This window comes from Terrapene carolina, unplaced genomic scaffold, assembly GCF_002925995.2.
Source record: "Terrapene carolina triunguis isolate 2854851 unplaced genomic scaffold, T_m_triunguis-2.0 Scaffold278, whole genome shotgun sequence".
Classification (NCBI taxonomy): domain Eukaryota; kingdom Metazoa; phylum Chordata; order Testudines; family Emydidae; genus Terrapene; species Terrapene triunguis.
Genome location: NW_020664629.1, coordinates 679,495 through 702,627, shown reverse-complemented (window position 1 = coordinate 702,627; position 23,133 = coordinate 679,495). Strand labels below are relative to the sequence as shown.

The 23,133-nt window shown below is 45.4% G+C and overlaps 1 protein-coding gene across 1 annotated transcript in view; it reads right to left on the bottom strand.

Moving 5' to 3' along the window:
• Positions 1-920: 920 nt before the first annotated feature.
• LOC112107161 (SWI/SNF-related matrix-associated actin-dependent regulator of chromatin subfamily D member 3) overlaps positions 921-23,133 on the bottom strand; it is a 149,852-nt gene continuing 127,639 nt past the window's right edge. Inside the window, exons 11-13 of the mRNA XM_026657733.1 lie at positions 16,973-17,095; positions 5,267-5,368; positions 921-5,126 (exon numbers count right to left, since the gene is read on the bottom strand). Of these exons, the coding sequence (XP_026513518.1) occupies positions 5,073-5,126; positions 5,267-5,368; positions 16,973-17,095 (279 nt within the window). The 3' untranslated portion in view covers positions 921-5,072. The remainder of the gene's footprint in view (positions 5,127-5,266; positions 5,369-16,972; positions 17,096-23,133) is intronic.

The window sequence follows — 23,133 nt, the reverse complement described above, 5'->3', positions numbered from 1 at the left end:
GGTTCATGAGACTTGACATTTTTGTGAAAGGGGTTCACAGGTTGTTAAAGTTTGGGAACCACTGCCCTAGCCTAACCCTAACCCCTAATCCTAACCTAACCCTACCCCTAAACCTAACCCCAAACCCTAACCTCAACCCTAATCCTAACCGTACCCTAACCCCTAACCCAAACCCTAACCCTACCCCAAACCTAACCCTTGACCCTGACCCTAACCTAACCCAACCCTAACCCCCCACTCCAACTTGACCTGAGTATCCCAGCAGCATTACCAGCTGGACACTGCTCCTGTCACAGAATACTAAAGATGAGGGTGCTCAGAGGCCAAGCGCTCAGAGACCAAGTGGGTAGACCTACCTACACTTAGGCTTTTGGGGGATTATTCAGTTCTTCAGGATTTTCATATGGTGCGCTCAGTGGTACAGCTGGAGGTGATGCAACCCCAAAGCTGCCACTGAAATAAATTAGACAAGCAATGGCAAGATGGACGCTGCCCAGAAATGCCCTTATCCCAATCCCTTTAAAGAGGTGGTGCCTAGAAAACAAATATTCACTGTGTCGAGTCTTTTTCCAATGGCAGCAAGAAACCCAGATGAATGATGATAGACATTTCTGATGGTGGCTGGGACTCAGCAGGAAAATCTGGCTTTTCAATTTCCCATTGTAGACATATGTAAACATGAGTCACAGTTTGGCCCTTCAGTTGACCTGTAAACCCCTTCTCTCCCCAACCCCACAAAAATCTCAGAGCTGTGCTTGCAATCTTCAGGCAGATACTGAAGTCCACTGAGTTGCCAGAAGGAGCAAGAAGTTGCAGAAATCTTCTGTTTGTACTGTGTTAAAAAAATTCGCAAACAACTGTGCAATTGTTTCACAGTGGGCTTATGGAGCTTGCTTTGTTGAGAAATGTAATGCAAATGCAAAGGTTACAAAGGAACAAATTATTTATTGTTAAAAGCTTTTCTACGAATCACTCTGCATCGTACAACAAAGATATGGTGGCTACACAGTAGAGGAAATCTCGCTCTCTCTTGTCACTCTCTCCGCCCCCCCCCCCCATACACACACAAACACACACACAAGTTATGGAGTTCCATTCCTGAATAAGATTGGCAAAGCTGTTTGTCATACAAGGTAAGATCTGATGGATCAGATGCAGCTCACTGAACAACAGAGCAGTTACAAGAAAGGAGGAAGCACTCTTCAGGAAAACAGTCTGCTTTGCCCTCACCTGCTTCCACTGAATGTGGAAGAGCGTTTAACAGAAAGAAACCTGACTACAGTCTTGACTGCACAAGTATTAACAAGGGCATTCTATTGTAGGTGACTCACAAGCTGCTCCAGGACTGTGCCATCCAGTGCTGCAAGGCACAATTCTAAACATGGTGCTACAATCAGTATTGGCAGCTGGAGTGCTTTCTGCACTAGAATGGCCAATACTACGAGTTTCATCTGAACCAGTGTTAGTAATGGTGAAAAAAATTTCTACAATGTCCATAATTCAGACAAAGTTTATGACAGACTATTAGGCTGTGCCCTGCCTACCCATTTTCTAGCCTACACAGTAGTTATCAGACTGGCTGTCTCACTTGGTTATTCCACATATATATTTATACTTGCATACACACAGAGAGCATACCGAATTACATGGACTGTGCTATATCCAAATGGTATTGCACCGATTAGTCTGTGCTATGATTTAATAGCACTTCGAGTGCTCTCTGCTCCATGTCTTCCCACCGCTGTATTCCGCCACCCATTTGGGGGAACTGTCTAGATGGCCAAATAGGTCTTTTCATTCTGTACTTTCTAGGAAGCACTGCCTCTGAATCCTTATCCACTGTGCAAAGCAGGGATCACTAAAAGAGTGTTACAAACCTGCCAATTTCACAGTTCAACTCCAAGGTGCACCTTCCTTGTCCCCATGCATTGGCACACCATGGATTCCGCACTAAACCGTTCCCAGTCATCTGCTATAGGTTCTAGTTTACACCATATATATAGATATGGACCTATATGCTGTTATCTACCCCCTTTCTCTGACAGATGCTATTTTTTGTTGCACCCTGCATAGATTTGTGTTGTCCTATAGCATCAAAATAGAATAGCCAGAAAGGATCTTTTAGTCCATGTAGGCCCTTTCCCTGCACTAGGCAGGATTTGCCTCTATCATCATCTGCTGAGAGCTTTCTCCAGAGCCTTCCTAACCTCTTCTATCCATTAAGTTTATTCAATTTAGTTTATCGTTCAAATTCTGCCATTATTACAATGCTGTTCGGCTTCTACCCAATCCTGCTCTATTGTTTCTCCCTACATACAATTTCCCTTCTTGCTTACAGTATTGGCTCAAGCTCCTGGCTGTACGGCCATAATACACGGGACTGTTTCTCTCTTTATTTCCTCAGTAAAAGAGCAGGAGCAGGACTGTTTCTAAACAACGACAAAAATCAAACTCCCATAATCAGTTTAGCCAAGGGAGATCGCCATCAGCCATTCCTAAGAATAATCACTGGGGAATATAATTCTGGACAACATTGGGGGAGACTCTGAGAATACAACCTGTAGCTGGATATATTCACTGTTATTGCTAGTTAATCTATGGCATTAACATACTGCAGTGGTAGAAATATCTAAGTTGGAAGCAACAACACTAATGGTGATTCTGAATAACCTGACCAGAAAGCACAGACCTGGGGTAATAGAAATGTCCAATTAAATCCTGGACTGAGTCAGACTTGTATAAGGAAGAAAGGCTGTTGCCACTCCATCTTCTCTTATCAGTGGAGGCAGCACAGCTGGAATCTCCACACATGACCATCTGGCACCTGAAGGGGAAAATTTACCTAATCTAAAGTTCTCTGGCACATGTGCTGCATGCTTATGCCCCAGCCCCTGCTCTTCCTTTCCTCACACACACAAACAAACAAGTATTATTTATGTATTTCTTATTCCTGGAGACTGAACCCATCCTCTGAATGTAGCTGCTCTGTTTAACATGTACTGAAAAGAGCCTACACACTGGATAGCATGCACACAACTGATACAGCAGCCTAATAAATATGGAAGCACAGTTGCAGATAACTCACTCTGTTTCCCTTCAGAATGTTTTGCCTGTGGTCAGGTTAATGGAGTAAATGAGAGCTGAATATCTTTCACATCCCAGGAACCTTACATTCCCACTCTAGCCTTAGCTTAAGACCGCAGTACTGGAGTGGTTTTAAAATTGAAACGGTTTAGCCCAAGCATTGAGAAGTATGCTCCCCCATTCACAATAAAAGGCTTCACTATCCAGGACAAAGCAGGGATCTGTCTCACACCAAATTAATTTATAAGATAGTACTGACTGTTACATCATCACAATCCAAATTCAAACGCCCAAACAGGTCTCTGAACACAATGGTCAGAGTGAAAGCTATGGTATACAAAAGCAGAGAGACATGGATGAAGAGGCATGGATGTCCCCTTCCAGAACTGGACAAAGGAAACTCAGGAGTACACCAGAAGAGGACAATTCCCCAACAGGGAAGACCTGCAAAGATGACAGAGGAGGAGATAGCAATATTAAAACAAACTACATTGTTGAGAAGAACAGTGCACTACAAACCTGAACTTATTTTTCCTTGCATGAGAGTGAAGAAAAGGATGCAAGTAGGAGTATCCCAGAAGAGGAGTTCGATTTCTCAATCATTAATATGTTATTCATTCAACTTTGGCAACTGCTTTTTGGGCTGGGAATCATGTTAGGTTATTATTACAGACTGACCTGGGAGCTACATAGATATGGAGTTTGAAGAGTGGGCATGTGCCACTGCTCCCTACTTCTTGGCTGTTTAATAGGTTGTAATTTTCATAGCCTGGATCTCCTATACTTCTCGAGGGAAGCTGTTTTTTCTAGTTCTCAATCTCTACTGCTGGAACTTGATTGAGGCAGATAGTGCTTGTAACCCAGCAGCATCCTGAAGTACAGTTACAGATTAAATAAAGGGGATGAAAGTTTTTTCTGGTATAGGTAGTACATCTGTGGTTGAAACATAGGGTTCATCCATGGAGTCAGAGAAGAGAAGTCACTGCAATTTTCTTACATGCTATGAAGTTGCACATCTTGGACGCTGCAGCACTTCAGTAATCAGGAGGAAACGTCTCTTGAGCACTGTTCCTAATGTTACAGCCAGCACAGCACAAAAGTAATGAAATCAGATACCTTACATTGTAGCCTTCCAGTAATACTAACTGTAGCTAAAGCAGTTATGCACGCAAAAGCACCACTAGATCATTTCCACTTTCCCAGAATGCTTCATTTTGGCTCCAACCTCACCACTACTGGCTCCAATGATGTCACTGGCAGTTTTCTTATCATAGAGGCAGTTATTTTCCTCTTAGCATGGCAAATTTGAGCATCATGATGAGTTATTGGCTTGTGTGGTGAAACAGACTTCACTCCATCTTTCACTCAATGGGATAAGGTCTTGCAGAATGAATGGTCTGACTGTACCTCTTCCTTTTAGATGTTTTGTCACTTAATGGGCAGTTCCAGTTGGAATGGAAGCTGTGTTTGGGAAACTGAATGATTCCACAGCTGGAAGAGAGAACATTTTGTCCAATTTCAGGGAATTATCAGTGCAGAAAGTTGTCATAGGAGACTCTCAGATCACAGCTGAAACCATGAAGAATGAGAACCGCCTTTGTTTCTCCACATCCACAGTCTCCTGTAACATCTAGCATCCCCCCCACCCATGAATATATGGTATAGTCCAATAAGTTTGCTGTGTAGTGTCTGAACTTTCTACTAAAACTCAATGATGCAAGTAGATGGATGAACATTTAATCCTTATTAATATGGACACCTCAATGGGGAATAGAAATCTTGTGCCCTCTCCGGCCTGGAATGGTTTGAGACACTCACATTAGCAGGATTTTCAGGGGTCACGCTAAAGCTGGTGTTGTGACTGGTGTTGCTGATGGCACATTCTTGTCCAGTCATTAAGCAAGTCCATGTGTAACAGTGAGCTAAGTAACACTGAGACGTCCACTGGCTCTAGATTCATGATGCCAATGGGAGGTTGTGAATAATGTTTATGTGTTACGCACTCCCAGAGACTGTTCCAGTTCCTGCCGGCGCTGTTGGATCTGAAAGAATAAAAATTATAGGTCTGTACAATTATGCAGATTCACATATTATCAATCAGCAGGCAGAAGGATTCCCTCTGCCCACGCCCAGTTAGCCAGCATGCATGACACAAGCAGGCTAAGTTACATTTCCTCCTTACCTTACAGTAGAAATATCTGCTCACAGCCTCCTGGGACCAGGGCTCATGATAAAATTCAGCTCTACGCTCCTCCTCAGGGTTCCCAACCACATCAGTCATCACCTGTGACAGAGATGCAACGATTCTTTACCACATCTCTTATAATCTGCATGTAACCCTCTAACATACCTGGCATCAAAGTGTCCCAGCAATGGCTATGCGGCTCCCTCACCAGCATTAAATTGTCAGGATCTTAACCAAAAACCCTTACTACAGTGCTGTCCTTATCTAAAATCCATATCTCTCCTGACCCCACTCCATTTCCCAACAGGGAAAGAACTGCTATGGAGAAAGTCAGTCAATTAATAAATTAGGAAAGGGGAGAAAACTGAAGGCTCAAAATTGGCCAGAAACTTGAGGTACTTTTTCAATATCTGCAAGAAAATATACAAAGATTTGAACAATTTATGAGGAAAGAAAAATCTTTAAATGGTTGAGATTTTCAAAGCAGTGCAGGGAACTTTAAGTCATTAAAAGCAATGACCAAATCCCCTGCACTGCTTTGAAAAGCTGAGCAAATAGAACTGTTGTTACAGAACAAGGCAGGGGACATTTAGTGCATTGCACAGTCACAAATGCACAGAATCTATGCTATGCCCTGGCTTGTAAATAGTTCCCTGGGAGGACCCCTTCAGTGTGCAAAACCCCCAAGGGTTTACATTTTTCCACAAGGATATGCTGCATGGCCTCAATGTCTCCTAGACTGTGCTTCCAGGCTCCAGCACTCCCGCTTCTCACCTTAACCTTTGCCCAGCTAGTCTGGCTAAAGCACACTCTTGTTAAGATTCAGACATCAATGCACTTCAGCAAGTATCTGCTGCAGCTCCATGCAGCCTTCTCAAAAACAGAGTGGGGTTTATTAGTCAACCGGAACACAGCATCAGGAAGTTCTTAAGTTAACACACAGAAGCAAAGGATAAGGCTATGTCCAGACTTAAAAAACTAGTGTCACAGCTGCACCGCTGTATTTTTTCAGTGTAGACACTTACTACAGCGATGGGGGGGGGGGGTCTTCCATCACTGTATGTAATCCACCTCCCTGAGAGGTGTTAGCTAGGTCAATGGAAGAATTCTTCCATCAACCTAGTGCTCTCTACTCTGGGGATTAGGGTGTTTTAACTATGTCTCTCCCTCAAGGGTGTGGATTTTTCACATCCCTGAGAGACATAGCTATGCTGGTGTAACTCTTCACGGCTTCCTTTCTCTGTCTCTGTTCTTTTGTCTTAGTCTCAGTTGAGAGCTCCTGTGTCTTTGTGAGGCCAGTTCTTAACACAGATACCTGACACCTCATGTTTTTAAGAATATAATAATGGCCACACTGGGTCAGACCAATGGTCCAGCTAGCCCAGTATCCTGTCTTCCGACAGTGGCCAATACCAGGTGCTCCAGAGGAAATAAACAGCACAGGTAATCATCAAGTGATCCATCCCATTACCCATTCCCAGCTTCTGCCAAACAGAGGCTAGGGATACCATCCCTGCCCATCCTGGCTAATAGTCATTGATGGACCTATCTTCCATGAACTAGTTCTTTTTTGAACCCTGTTATAGTCTTGGCCTTAACCACATCCTCTGGCAAAGAGTTCCACAGGCTGACTGTGCATTGTGTGAAAAAATACTTCCTTTTGTTTGTTTTAAACCTGCTGTTTATTAATTTCATTTAGTGGCCCCTAGTTCTTGTGTTATCAGAAGGAGTAAATAACACTTCCTTATTTATTTTCTCCACACCAGTCATGATTTTATAGACCTCTATCATATCCCCCCTTAGTTGTCTCTTTTCCAAGCTGAAAAGTTCCAGGTTTATTAATCTCTCCTCATATGGCAGCCATTCCATACCCCTAATAATTTTTGTTACTGTTTTCTGAACCTTTTCCAATTCCAATATATCTTTATTGAGATGGGGCAACCACATCTGCACGCAGTATTCAAGATGTGGGCGTACCATTAATTTATATAGCAGCAATATGATATTTTCTGTCTTTTTATCTATCCCTTTCTTAATGATTCCCAACATTCTGTTCACTTTTTTGACTGCTGCTGCACATTGAGTGGATGTTTTCAGAGAACTATCCAGAATGACTCCAAGATCTCTTTCTTGAGTTGTAACAGTTAATTTAGACCCCATCATTTTATATGTATAGTTGGGATTATGTTTTCCAATATGCATTACTTTGTATTTATCAACACTGAATTTCATCTGCCATTTTGTTGCCCAGTCACCCAGTTTTGAGAGATCCTTTTCTAGTTCTTTTCAGTCTGTCTGGGACTTAACTATCTTGAGTAGTTTTGTATCATCTGCAAATTTTGCCACCTCACTGTTTGCCCCTTCTTTCCAGATCATTTATGAATATGTTGAATAGGACTGGTCCCAGTACAGACACATGGGGGATACCACTATTTATCTCTCTCCATTCTGAAAAATGACCATTTATTCCTACCCTTTGTTTCCTACCTTTTAACCAGTTACCAATCCATGAGAGGATCTTCCCTCTTATCCCATGACAGCTTACTTTGCTTAAGAGTCTTTGGTGAGGGATCTTGTCAAAGGCTTTCTGAAAATCTAAGTACACTATATCCACTGGATCCCCCTTATTCACATGCTTGTTGACCCCCTCAAAGAATTCTAGTAGATTGGTGAGGCATGATTTCCCTTTATAAAAACCATGTTGACTCTTCCCCCAACAAATTATGTTAATCTATGTGTCTGACAATTTTGTTCTTTACTATAGTTTCAACCAGTTTGCCCGGTACTGAAGTCAGGCGTACTGGCCTGTAATTGCCAGGATCACCTCTGGAGCCCTTTTTAAATATTGGCGTCACATTCTTATCCTCTAGTCCAGGTGTGAATCATAGAATCATAGAATATCAGGGTTGGAAGGGACCTCAGGAGGTCATCTAGTCCAACCCCCTGCTCAAAGCAGGACCAATTCCCAACTAAATCATCCCAGCTAGGGCTTTGTCAAGCCGGGCCTTAAAAACCTCCAAGGAAGGAGACTCCACCACCTCCCTAGGTAACGCATTCCAGTGCTTCACCACCCTCCTAGTGAAATAGTGTTTCCTAATATCCAACCTAGACCTCCCCCACTGCAACTTGAGACCATTGCTCCTTGTTCTGTCATCTGCCACCACTGAGAACAGCTGAGCTCCATCCTCTCTGGAACCCCCCCTCAGGTAGTTGAAAGCAGCTATCAAATCCCCCCTCATTCTTCTCTTCTGGAGACTAAACAATCCCAGTTCCCTCAGCCTCTCCTCATAAGTCATGTGCTCCAGACCCCTAATCATTTTTGTTGCCCTCCGCTGGACTCTTTCCAATTTTTCCACATCCTTCTTGTGGTGTGGGGCCCAAAACTGGACACAGTACTCCAGATGAGGCCTCACCAATGTCGAATAAAGGGGAATGATCAGGTCTCTTGATCTGCTGGCAATGCCCCTACTTATACAGCCCAAAATGCCGTTAGCCTTCTTGGCAACAAGAGCACACTGTTGACTCATATCCAGCTTCTCGTCCACTGTGACCCCTAGGTCCTTTTCTGCAGAACTGCTCCCTAGCCATTCGGTCCCTAGTCTGTAGCAGTGCATGGGATTCTTCCGTCCTAAGTGCAGGACTCTGCACTTGTCCTTGTTGAACCTCATCAGGTTTTTTTTGGCCCAATCCTCTAATTTGTCTAGGTCCCTCTGTATCCAATCCCTACCCTCTAGTGTATCTACCACGCCTCCCAGTTTAGTGTCATCTGCAAACTTGCTGAGAGTGCAGTCCACACCATCCTCCAGATCATTAATAAAGATATTAAACAAAACCGGCCCCAGGACCGACCCTTGGGGCACTCTGCTTGAAACCGGCTGCCAACTAGACATGGAGCCATTGATCACTACCCGTTGAGCCTGACGATCTAGCCAGCTTTCTATCCACCTTACAGTCCATTCATCCAGCCCATACTTCTTTAACTTGCTGGCAAGAATACTGTGGGAGACCGTATCAAAAGCTTTGCTAAAGTCAAGGAATAACACATCCACTGCTTTCCCCTCATCCACAGAGCCAGTTATCTCATCATAGAAGGCAATTAGGTTAGTCAGGCATGACTTCCCCTTGGTGAATCCATGCTGACTGTTCCTGATCACTTTCCTCTCCTCTAAGTGTTTCATAATTGATTCCTTGAGGACCTGCTCCATGATTTTTCCAGGGACTGAGGTGAGGCTGACTGGCCTGTAGTTCCCCGGATCCGCCTTTTTCCCTTTTTTAAAGATGGGCACTACATTAGCCTTTTTCCAGTCATCCGGGACCTCCCCCGATCGCCATGAGTTTTCAAAAATAATGGCTAATGGCTCTGCAATCTCATCCGCCAACTCCTTTAGCACCCTCGGATGCAGCGCATCCGGCCCCATGGACTTGTGCTCGTCCAGTTTTTCTAAATAGTCCCGAACCACTTCTTTCTCCACAGAGGGCTGGTCACCTTCTCCCCATACTGTGCTGCCCAGTGCAGCAGTCTGGGAGATGATCTTGTTCGTGAAGACAGAGGCAAAAAAAAGCATTGAGTACATTAGCTTTTTCCACATCCTCCGTCACTAGGTTGCCTCCCTCATTCAGTAAGGGGCCCACAATTTCCTTGACTTTCTTCTTGTTGCTAACATACCTGAAGAAACCCTTCTTGTTACTCTTAACATCTCTTGCTAGCTGCAACTCCAAGTGTGATTTGGCCTTCCTGATTTCACTCCTGCATGCCTGAGCAATATGTGGGCAAACTTTTTGGCCTGAGGGCCACATCAGGGTTCCGAAAGTGTATGGAGGGCAGGTGTAGTGTATTAAATTGCTCCTCATAGGAATGTGATACTTACGGTGTGCTACTTACGGCTGTCAGGCCTGGTGCTCTGAGTGGCATGGTAAGGGGGCGGGGAGCAGGGGAGTTGGATAACGGGCAGAGGATCCCGGGGGGCATCAGGGGACAGGGAACAGGGGCAGTTGTATAGGCGTGGGAGTCCTGGGGGGCCTGTCAGGGGGCGGGGGTGTGGATAGGAGTCGGGGCAGTCAGGGGACAGGAAACAGGGGGGGTTGGATGGGGGGGTGGGGTCCCGGGGGGCGGTGGGTCCTGGGGAGGCAGTCAGGGGACCAGGAGCAGGGGGGGGTTGGATGGATCGGGGGTTCTGAGGGGGGGCAGTCAGGGGTCAGGAGGTGGGGGGGCAGATAGGGGATGGGGACCAGGCTGTTTGGGGAGGCACAGCCTTCCCTATGGTGTAGTGTACTAAATTGCTCCCCATAGGAATGTGCTACTTACAGTGTACTACTTACGGCTGCCAGACCTGGTGCTCTGTAAGTAGCACATTCCTACGGGAGCAATTTAATACACTACACCTGGCGGCTCTCGCAGTCCCGCTGCCCGGCAGGAGCTCGCAGCCCCACCGCCCAGAGCGCTGGCAGCACGGCGAGCTGAGGCTGCGGGGGAGGGGCTGGGGGCTAGCCTCCCCAGCCAGAAGCTCAAGGGCCGGGCAGGACAGTCCCGTGGGCAGGATATGGCCCACGGGCCATAGTTTGCCCACCTCTGCCCTAGTCATTTGTTACAGAAGCCGATTTAAATGATATTACAGACTAGAGTTAGTAGTTCTGCAATTTCACATTTGCAGAACTCTTGGGTGAAAACCATCTGGTCCTGGTGACTTATTACTGTTTAGTTTTTCAATTTGTTCCAAAAACCTCCTTTAATGACACCTCAATCTGGGACCATTCCTCAGATTTGTCACCTAAAAAGAATGGCTCAGGTTTGGGAATCTCCCTCACATCCTCAGCCGGATATAGCCATGCTGTGTTCACATCAGATGCTTCTGCAGTTGGTGTTAATCTTTGGTCACTGGGGTTTTCGTTATCTCTATAAGATCTTCTATTGCGATGAGTTGGTTCTAGCCAGTCCTTAATGACCCAGTCATATCACCCCAGACAGTTACATGACTCACACACCTCATGTCTCCTGCTCTTTACACTCAGTGCAAGGGAAACTGAGGTGGACACTGGAATCATAAAAATATCACCAAAATTCCCACATTGTCACATCTCTTGTCCCTTCAAGACCAAACTGAGCAGGGGCACTTTAACCAGTCACCTGGGGAAGGTTGAGCCAACTACTGTTATCCATAGATGGCAAACCAATTTCCCATCCCCTTGGTAGCTGTCCTACCAGGCACTTTCAAGATTCTTACAGCATGTGGTAGGACGGTTGTGAGTAGCCCAGGTTGGGAGCTACAGCAGCAAAGCATTGTGAGGCACCCTGGTTTACAGGGCTGGCAGTGACACAGTCCCTCACTGGTCTAAACTGCACCCCAGAACATGATATTCTTATACAAAATATATGGCAACAATATTAAAAAATCCCCTCAACAATCCAAAGAATGTAAATGACCTTCTAAGGTAATTGACATAAATAAGGTTTCAGAGTAGCAGCCGTGTTAGTCTATATCCGCAAAAAGAACAGGAGTACTTGTGGCACCTTAGAGACTAACAAATCTATTTGAACATAAGCTTTTGTGGGCTACAGCCCACTTCATCAGATGCATAGAATGGAACATATAGTAAGAAGATATATATATACATACAGAGAACATGAAAAGGTGTAAGTTGCCATACCAACTCTAAGAGGCTAATTAATTAAGATGAGCTATTATCAGCAGGAGAAAGAAACTTTTGTAGTTATAATCAAGATGGCCCATTTCAGACAGTTGACAAAAAGGTGTAAGGATACTTAACATGGGGAAATAGATTCAATTTGTGTAATGACCCAGTCACTCCCAGTCTCTATTCAAGCCAAAGTTAATGGTATCTAGTTTGCATATTAATTCCAGTTCAGCAGTTTCTTATTGGAGTCTATTTTTGAAGCTTTTTCTGTTGCAAAATTGCCACCTTTAAGTCTGTTACTGAGTGATCAGAGAGGTTGAAGTGTTCTGCTACTGGTTTTTGAATGTTATGATTCCTGATGTCAGATTTGTGTCCATTTATTCTTTTGCGTAGAGACTATCTGGCAGGAACGCACATAGGAGATATGGAAGTAGGAATGCATCCGCGGCGTAGCCTGGGCTGTGATTCAGGAAGGAGCAGAATAGCTGACACTTCCTGTTGCTTCGTGTGCTGAACAGGTTTATTTGGAGAAAGCCCCAGAGATCGAATATTGAGCTTCCGGCCAGAGGGACCACTTGTGGCCATGAAAAGAGTGGCTGAGACTGTCCGCCAGCTTGTTCTGTATCCCAGGGAGATGAGATGCTTACAGGTGTATCACAGTGCTCTACAGAGAAGTCCCACAGCATGAGGGTTTCCTGGCACAGGGAAGAGGAGCGTACATCCCCATTTGTTGATACAGAACACTGCTGTAGTGTTGTCCGTGAGGACTGATACACATCTCCCTGATATATGGATTCTGAAAGCCTGGCACGCCAGGCACACCGCTCTCAGTTCTCTGACATTGATATGCAGAGAGAGGTCTACCTGAGACCAGAGGCCTTGTGTCCTGAGATCTCCCAAATGTGCCCCCCATCACAGATCTGAAGCATCTGTCACTAATGAGAGGGATGGCTGGGGGCTGGTGAAGGGTACTCCTGCACAAACTACCTGTGGGTCGAGCACCACAGGAGGGAGTTTAGTATTGGGCGAGGCAGGGTTACAATGCTGTCCAAGGTGTCTCAAACTGGTCGATATACTGACGCTAGCCATGACTGGAGCGGGCGAAGCCTGAGTATGGCATGCTGTACTACGTAGGTACAAGGGCCATATGCCCCAGAAGTTTCAGGCAGTTCCTTGCTGTAGTGGTGGGGAACTGCCTGAGGCCCCGTATGATGTCACCCAGTGACCGAAATCTGGCTTCTGGGAGGTATGCCCTGGCTTGAGTCAAGTCTAGCACTGCCCCTATAAACTCTATCCTCTGCACTGGGGACAGTGTCAATTTGGCCTCGTTTAGAAGGAGACCCAGTTTGACGAACGTCCTTCTTATGAAGCCGACCTGCTCTTCCATTTGAGATCTGGAGTGGCCTTTGATCAGCCAGTCGTCGAGGTACAGTAAGGCTGGTATGTGGGCCAAGGGCGGGGTATAAAGGCCCAGTGCCTGGAGAGTGGCACAAGAGTCTTTGAGGGAATGCAAAAACTCATCCATTTTGTCACTGAACAACTTGTTGTTGTCGAAGGGGAAGTCCTCATGGGTGGTCTGGACCTGTTTTGGGAAGCTGCTAGACTGGAGCCAGGGAGTCCTGGTGAAGGATGACTCTGGATGCCAGCGAGTGGGACGCAGTATCGGCAGCATCAACCGTGGCCTGGAGAGCCACCTTGGCCACCAACTTACCCTGATCTAGGAGATGTTGGAAGTCCTGCTGTTTCTCTTGGGGGAGGAAGGCCTGGAAGTCCACAAGGTTGGAATATGAAAGGAAGTCATACTTGGCCAGGATGGCCTAGTAGCTGGCAGTATGAAACTGGAGGCCAGCGGAGGAGTAAACCTTGTGGCCCAGGAGGTCCAACTTCTTGGTGGCCTGATCAGGGGGTGTGGACTGCAGGTGGTGCTGGCAGTTATGCTTGGTCACGGCTTGGACTACCAGCGAGTTGTGAGGCAGGTGGGTGAAAAGAAAGTCCCTGCCCTTGGAGGGCACGAAGTATCGGTGTTCCGCCTGCTTTAGTGTAGAGGCACAGGAGGCTGGAGAGTGCCAAACGGTCTGGGCCAGCTGCAGGAGGGCATCATGGATAGAGAGGGCAGTACATGAGAGTCCACGGGGTTGTAGGACGTCCAGGAATTAATCCTGTGGGTCCTGGATATCTTCGACAGGCAGATTGAGGGCCATGGCCATACGTCGAAGTAAGTCCTGGTACTGCACATGGTCAGCAGGGAAAGAGAGAGTGGGAGGAATGATGGCATCATCTGAAGACAAGGAGGTGCCTGTATAGACTGGAGGTAGCAAAGATACCACCAGTACCGACGAAGCGGGGATGGCTGGACGTTCCTTGAAGACAGAGGGAGGGGCTGTGTGTGACGGAGATGGTTGGTGCTGTGAGCGAGATGGCATCCCACGCTCATGGCAGGGGTTCCAGGCTGCCCAGTAGGGCCAGGCGTAGGGGTTGCCAGGCAACAGCGGCACCCGCGGGCAGTGGAACCATGGGTTGGCCAGCGGAGCATACACCAGAGGGTATGGTTGGCACCAAGGGTACAGGCTTTAGGACCATGCAGGTGAAAAGGTGGGGTCTGGTAGGCAGGACCGCTCGGAATCGGACGACAGGTCTGGTAGGGATAGAGCCATTGGGACTGTCGGTGCAGGAAAGGTGGGATGGTCCAGGAGCAACAGAGGCACACCTGTGGAAAGGCCTGGGGGAGAAGTGTGGAGCGGAGTGAGAGGCTGGAGCAGGAGCAGCTCGTCCGTGGGAGATGGTAGGCGGAGAGCAACTGGAGGCCTGGAGTGGGCAGGGGAGCCTGCACAGAACAGCATGAGCTCAGCTGTTGGTGTGAGGGGGGACAAATGTCCCGGTGTGCACAGCACCGAGCGGACAAGTCCGGATGGGCATGGCGGAGTTGACAGAGGCAGGGGCGATGGTGGTGGGCCAGTCACCATGTCTGGTGGTGGTGCTGGTGGAGGGCGGTGCTTGAACTTGTGCTCAGAGCGGGACTTCTTCGGAGCAGGAACATCCGGGTCAACATACAACTTCTCAGCCGACCTGGCACAGCTTGTGGCGGCAACATTGCATTTGGGGGCAGTCCCTGTCAGGGAGCCACTCTTGTACCCACGAGTGGGCTTTTGGCAGGTGCACCGGTGCCATCAATGCCAGTCAGGAAGGGCGTGGGGAGGTGCTCACTGCCAGTGTTGAATGTCATTCCAGAGGATCAGTGAGCCCCGAAGCCAGGAGTGCATGTGCTTGCGGAGGCAGAGTTCTCTGGCCTCCCAGGTGCGCGGTGGGAACGATCAGCAGATGGAGCAGCGGGCAGCGACGTGAGCCTCACCAAAGCAATAAAGACAACGTTGGTGCTTGTCACTCACAGAGAAGTAGCATGGGCATGAAGCACAGTGTTTTAATCCTACTGCCAGGCCATAGTCTCCGGGCAGGGGGGGAGTCCCCAGAGGGGAGAAGTCCAACAGAAAACTAACTAACTGATGATGAACAAACGGACAACAAACAACTAAAACTAGAAGAAAACTGTACAACGAACAGAAGCAGTTCTCTTAGCAAGCTAAGAGCACTGAGGAACTGGGGTTGCGACTCTGGCCACGTGGCAATAAGAGGGAACTGGAGTGACGTCGACTCGCACAGCCTCTTAAAGCCTCGGCTGCGCCAAGCAGTGATGCACGATCCATGTGCAGGTCAATGGACACCACTATTAACAGTTCTTGCTGTTCCTGCCATGTGCATGCTCACCCATGTTTAGAATCCACATAGGGACCATCACTTGAACAAGAATTAGAGTTTCCATTTGTTTAATGCTCATTTTTAAATGTGCTGTTCTTGTCACATATTTCGTATAAGGGTTCTCTTATTTCTCTTTGTGTTTGGTCTAATTTTACATTGTAAATTCTTCAGCCATTGGGCTACTTCTTTTACACATTTAGTGAGGTGCATAGCAGTTTTGGGTGAGACATAAATAATTATTGTTATTTATTGTAGCCATATTAAATTTAATTTAAAGTTTTTTTGGAGGGAGCTATTAATGATAAGATAGTGGTTTACCATAGCATACAGTGTAATAATCTAACTAGTAATTGAAAATCCTACCTAAGTACAATGTGGGAAGTTAGTATTACACAAAAAAAAGACTGAAATTTCTCAGTTACTGATTTTTGAATATTTAAACTGGCATCTTCAATATCGCAGTAATAGGGCTTGGCATTTAATCTCCTTTTTTATTGTTTTAAGGAAATTAAAATCAAGCAAAAGTTATATTGAGACACTGTGGGATTGTGTAGCTGTGTTTTGTACAACTTCATAGGATTTAATTTCATAGCCAGAGGGCCCCAGCTCAGCCCTACACCCCAAACTCATCATCTGATCATAGCACTTTAGTTATCAACTCCATGCAGACAAGTCAAATATACATCTGCATTCAGGACTTCTGCAAGGAAGGGAAAGTGTCTTTATTTGTTTCTGTGAACCATTATTATTCATTATTCTACTGCAGTAAAACCTAGACTTCCCAGTCAAGGATCAAAACTTCATTGTGTTGGGTGCTATAGTCATGAAATAAAAGGCAGTCCCTGGCCAAGGCGAAAACACAATAGGTGGACAAAATAAACAGTGTTTTTCATTAAAAACAGTAGTCAGACTTGCCCTCTAACTAGTCATTATCACCTGGCACCTTTTTGTACACATCAAGGCAAAGGTGAGTCTTAAAGGGGGATTTGTATGGCAAAGCACCTACCATGCTCTTAGGTGCTCAAAATAGCAAATAAAATACTTTACCAATTTTTTAGTAAAGCTACATGGATCAGATCCGTTCAAAAATATTTGTTAAAACCTTTGTGAACTACAAACACTTCTCTCACATGACAATTTTTCTAAAAGATCTGCTCTAGGAATTATTTTGGGGACGTTCTATGGCTTGTGTTATACAGGAAGCCAAACTAGATGATCACAATGGTCCCTTCTGTCCTTGGAATCTATGAATCTGAAAATGCACAGCTCAAGCCCGTGCTCCACTGCCTCCTCTTCCCTCCCAGAACCCCTGCTCACCTTGAGATCCCTGCTCTGGGATCGGAGAAGGTCTTGAATGTATCCTTTGGGATCTTTGGAGAAACTGAGCATGAAATCACGTTGTATCTTTAGCTGGTTTATAGATTCGATTGTCTCATGAATCTGAAAAGTAGAAGAAATAATATGGACGTTCTTGTATTTACGTGTCCCCAAGCCACAGTGAGTCTGAGTTTATCCTCCTCAGCCCATCTGTAATTCATATGAAACACAGAACTGTCATTTTGACAAATTACAGTTATTAAGGATCCCAAGGCATCTTTCCCATGAATAAGCATGTTAACTCTGATATCTTGGCCATGTTCTGCTTTCCTGACTACTCGTACACTTCACCTAGATACAGAATTCTTCTTCACATCCTGCCCTAAACTGTTGGATAGTGTGAGGCATGCACTGTCAAAGAGCTAACTTATTTCACTGGAGGATGCAGTGATTCCTGTGTTCACTGAGCGAGTTTGCTAAGTCTGTAAAATATTTTGGGATCTTTCTGGATGAAAGATGCTATATAAATATGTAATTAGAATTGTTTCTATTAAAACAAAGCAACAAATATAGGCACTGATGCAGGAAAACACTAAAGCACAAGGGGCCACAACAGTGGTACCCTTAACTCACCCAACAATATTGTTAATCTATCCAGCTATACTCTTAGCCCGGCAGAAGAGTCTGTCCTATCTCGGGGCCTCTCCTTCTGCCCCACCACCCCCACGAACATGATACAGTTCTGCGGTGACCTAGAATCCAACTTTTGCCACCTCCGACTCAAGGAATATTTCCAACACACCACTGAACAGCACACTAACCCACAGAAACCTTCCTACCAACGCTACAAAAAGAAGGATTCTGCGTGGACTCCTCCTGAAGGTTGAAACAACAGACTGGACTTCTACATAGAGTGCTTCTGCCAGCGTGCATGGGCTGAAATTGTGGAAAAGCAGCATGACTTGCCCCATAACCTCAGCCGTGCAGAACACAACACCATCTACAGCCTCAGAAACAACTCTGACATTATAATCAAAAAGGCTGACAAAGGAGGTGCTGTCATCGTCATGAATAGGTCGGAATATGAACGAGAGGCTGCTAGGCAACTCTCAGGCCATTACCTTCTGATTCCACTGAGGGGTACCAAAAGAAACTGCACCATCTGCTCAAGAAACTCCCTGAAGAAGCACAGGAACAAATCTACACCACCCCTAGAGTCCCGACCAGGGGTATTCTATCTGCTACCCAAGATCCATAAACCTGGGAATTCTGGACGCCCCATCATCTCAGGCATTGGCACCCTGACAGCAGGATTGTCTGGCTATGTGGACTCTCTCCTCAGGCCCTATGCTACCAGCACTCCCAGCTATCTTTGAGACACCACTGACTTCCTGAGGAAACTACAATCCATTGGTGATCCTCCAGAAAAAAACATGCTAGCCACTATGGATGTAGAAGCTCTCTACACCAACATTCCACACAAAGATGGACTACAAGCCGTCAGGAACGGTATCCCTGATAATGTCACACCAAACCTGGTAGCTGAACTTTGTGACTTTGTCCTCATCCACAACTATTTCAGATTTGGGGACAATTTATACCTTCAAGTCAGTGGCACTGCTATGGGTACTAGCATGGCCCCACACTATGCCAACATTTTTATGGCTGTCTTAGAACAACGCTTCCTCAGCTCTCGTCCCCTAGCACCCCTCCTCTACTCGCGCTACATTGATGACATCTTCATCATCTGGACCCATGGGAAGGAGGCCCTTGAGGAATTCCACCAGGATTTCAACAATTTCCACCCCACCCTCAACCTCAGCCTGGAGCAGTCCACACAAGAGATCCACTTCCTGGACATTACAGTGCTAATAAGCGATGGTCACATAAACACCATCCTATACTGGAAACCTATTGACCGCTATACTTACCTACATGCCTCCAGCTTTTATCCAGACCACATCACACGATCCATTGTCTACAGCCAAGCTCTAAGATACAAACGCATTTGCTCCAATCCCTCAGACAGAGACAAACACCTACAGGATCTCTATCAAGCGTTCTTAAAACTACAATACCCACCTGGTGAAGTGAAGAAACAGTTTGACAGAGCCAGAAGAGTACCCAGAAGTCATCTACTACAGGACAGGCCAACAAAGAAAGTAACAGAACGCCACTAGCCGTCACCTACAGCCCCCAACTAAAACCTCTCGAGCGCATCATCAAGGACCTACAACCTATCCTGAGGGACGATCCCTCACTCTCACAGACCATGGGAGACAGGCCAGTCCTCGCTTACAGACAGCCCCCCAACCTGAAGCAAATACTCACCAGCAACTACATACCACACAACAAAAACACTAAGCCAGGAACCAATCCCTGCAACAAACCCCGTTGCCAACTCTGTCCGCATATTTATTCAAGGGACACCATCAAAGGACCTAATCACATCAGCCACACCATCAGGGGCTCATTCATCTGCACATCTACCAATGTGATATATGCCATCATGTGCCAGCAATGCCCCTCTGCCATGTACATTAGCCAAACCGGACAGTCTCTACGCAAAAGAATAAATGGACACAAATCAGACATCAAGAATTGTAACATTCAAAAACCAGTAGGAAAGCACTTCAAGCTCCCTGGACACTCAATAACAGACTTAAAAGTTTCAATTCTTCAAGAAAAATACTTCAAAAACAGACTTCAATGAGAAACTGCAGAACTGGAATTAATTTGCAAACTAGACACCATCAAATTAGGCCTGAATAAAGACTGGGATTGTTTAGTCTGCAGAAGAGAAGAGTGAGGGGGGATTTGATAGCAGCCTTCAACTATCTGAAGGGGGGTTCCAAAGAGGATGGAGCTAGGCTGTTCTCAGTGGTGGCAGATGACAGAACAAGGAGTAATGGTCTCAAGTTGCAGTGGGGGAGGTCTAGGTTGGATATTAGGAAACACTATTTCACTAGGAGGATGGTGAAGCACTGGAATGCGTTACCTAGGGAGGTGGTGGAATCTCCATCCTTAGAGGTTTTTAAGGCCTGGCTTGACAAAGCCTTGGCTGGGATGATTTAGTTGGTGTTGGTCCTGCTTTGAGCAGGGGATTGGACTAGATGACCTCCTGAGGTCTCTTCCAACCCTAATATTCTATGATTCTATGACTGGGAGTGGTTGGGTCACTACAAAAAGCAATTTTCCCTCTGTTGATACTCACACCTTCTTGTCAACTGTTGAAAACAGGCCACTTCCACCTTGATTGAATTGGCCTTGTTAGCACTGACCCCTCACTTGGTAAGGCAACTCCCATCTTTTCATGTGCTGTAATATATATACTGCTTACTGTATTTTTCACTCCATGCATCTGATGAAGTGGGTTTTAGCACACGAAAGCTTATGCCCAAATACATTTGTTAGTCTCTAAGGTGCCACAAGGATTCCTCGTTGTTTTTACTAAAGCAAATGTTAAACTTGAAGCATGACCTTGAGTGCCACTGACTTTAGTGGATCTAAAGAATATGTTCAATTGTTTCCTGAATCAGGTCTACAGAGAGCAAAAAATTACATAAACATATATATGGGCCAATCCCTGCCTCTGTTCTTGCGTGGGCAGGCCTATTGAAGACAACAAGACTACTCATACAAGAAGAGCAGGATAGTGGAGCAAGGAGCAATCAGCAGCATTGGAAGTTTATAAAGAACTCATTGTATAAACATTGTTCAAAAACGAGATTGTTTTTCTGATCCAATTACAAAATTAGTAAAGGAAGAGAAAACATTAACTGTGATACAGCAGAATTTCAGGAAGCATGATACATTCATTTAAAGTGGGCTTGGCTGGCCATAGGAAAGTGGCTGAAGAAACATAAATAATAAGTAATAAGGGCATTGAATGCTGCTTTCCCTACTCTGGGCTACCAAATCACTGTCCTTTTGCACTTTTTTCATGATGCTCATCATATGCGAGTCACTGTGACATGAAAGAAACTCAAGTCTGGATGCAGAATATCTCTGTTATTTTGCAATACTCCATTTGGAAGCAGAGGTAAAGTCTCGGTCTGGGAGTTGACAGGTTCAGGAGGTCTGGAAACCTAAAATGTCTCAGCCAGACTCGGGCTCTGAAGATCATCCTGTTTGACCTTGTAGAGCACTCTAGGAATCATAGGGAAAGGGGGTAGGCATACACCGAAGCTTATGATCACGGGATTAGGAATGCGTCAGGTAGGAAACCTCTGGAAGAGAACATCTGACACTTCTTGTCTTCTATCGTGCACAGGTCCACTAGAGGGCGGCCTCATCTGAGAAGATGTTCTGAAGAATGGTATTCTTGATTTCCCATTCACAATTGGGGGAGAAGTATCTGCTAAGATTGTGTGCTAAAATGTTCTACACACTAAGTAAATGTACAGCTGATAGAAAGTTCTAATATCTGTTGCGCTAGTTCCAGTCTGATGGCTTCCTGGCAGAGAGGGAAAAAACCTCTTGCCATCCAAGACTATGGTGGTCATGTTTTCGGTCATTATTTGGATTGTCTATTCCTTGATTTACTGGAGAATGGATTTGAATGCTTTGAACACAGCTCTGAGCTCCAGAAGATTGATGTGCATTTTTGTTTTCATTGCAGTCCATAGGTCTTGTACACCAAGGTCTTCCATGCATATTTCCCAACCCAGAAGTAAAGCATCTGTTACTAAGGTCCTGGATGGGAGAAAGGGGCGGAAGGAGACCCCTCTGCAGGCATTTGCGAGGTCCTTCCATAATTTCAGGTATGACATGAGTAGAGGGAACTCACAGAGAGGCATGTCTAGATGACGTCTGGTGAGTTTGTAAACCTATCTCAACCAACCTCACATGCAATTGAGGTGAATGTGTCACAAAGGTACAGGAGGCCACATGAACAAGAGTGGTGAGACACATCCTTATACATCCGTATCTGGGTTTGATTCTAACTGTAGAACTGGCGCCAGCAAGTTCTTGAACCTGTCCTGAGGGAGGTAGGGCGTGGATCTTGTGGAGTCCAGGATCACACTGATGAATCTGATTCACTGGACTGGGGGAGAAATGGGGCGGTGCCAAGTTCATTTTCTGCACATTCACTTTCATACCCAGGCTCTGGAACGGAGCATGAGGCACATAGACTGAGGACTGATTAAAAGATCTTCCCCGCACCAGCCAGTCATGCAGGTATGCTTGCTTGCATGTATATCTTTTGTGATGAGTTTAATCATTTGTTACATTATAGGTTTGTTATTTGTTATTATAATAGGTTTATCAATTTGTATTAGAGTATTTTAGCTGTAACGGAAGGAACCTACAGGTAACATTCTGTACGTTAACCTAAGGCAAGTTAACATACATCTGTTAGAGATCTTTACCCTAGATAAATGGTGATGAGCTAAAGCATACAGTATATATTTTTGTGATCTTTCACATAGATAAGTGAGCAAGTTAAAGCAAGTTGGTAGGTAAGGCCACACAAGTTCATGGCCTGTTTCAGACTTAACAGGTACACTACAAAAACCATGGAAATAACTGGTTAGGACAGAAATAAGAGAGGTGAAGATGAGCTAATGGTCTCTAATAGTTACGAATATGTCATTAATATGCAGGAACATACCAGCCTATAGAGTAATTGTACCCTAACATTTTTGTGTGTGAGAACGTTAAATTTGGACATGGAAGGAGGGCACTTACGGTTCAGGTAACCCTATAATAGGGGCAACCCACCATGTTGGGGAGGTTCAGCTTGTTTATTGTTAGTTTGTTATTGTTAGTTTTAAGTAAACTCTAAGTTAGCGTCTATAGTCTTTCTATAGCTTTTAACTCTAGCTTCTTCTAAGTTCTTCACCTCTCACTCAAGACTTGAGGAACCTGGACCATCAAACTCACTTGGCATGCCAGAGGCAAGGCTAGTCCTGTGTCTCTTATCACCAGGTTACTAAGGAAGGGTGTGAGTATATTAAATAAAATACTTTTATAGTATATAATACCACATGTACTGCTAGAACAATATAATTGCTTTTGTAATTGGTTGATTATTTGATTTCTCTTCCATTACTGTTCCACTTATCTCAATAAAAGGCTTAAAGCTGCCTTTGGCTCTCAGTGTGAGTTTCCTTGTCATACATTCTGAGGGTCCCTGTAAATTCTGTGTAGCCTGATTC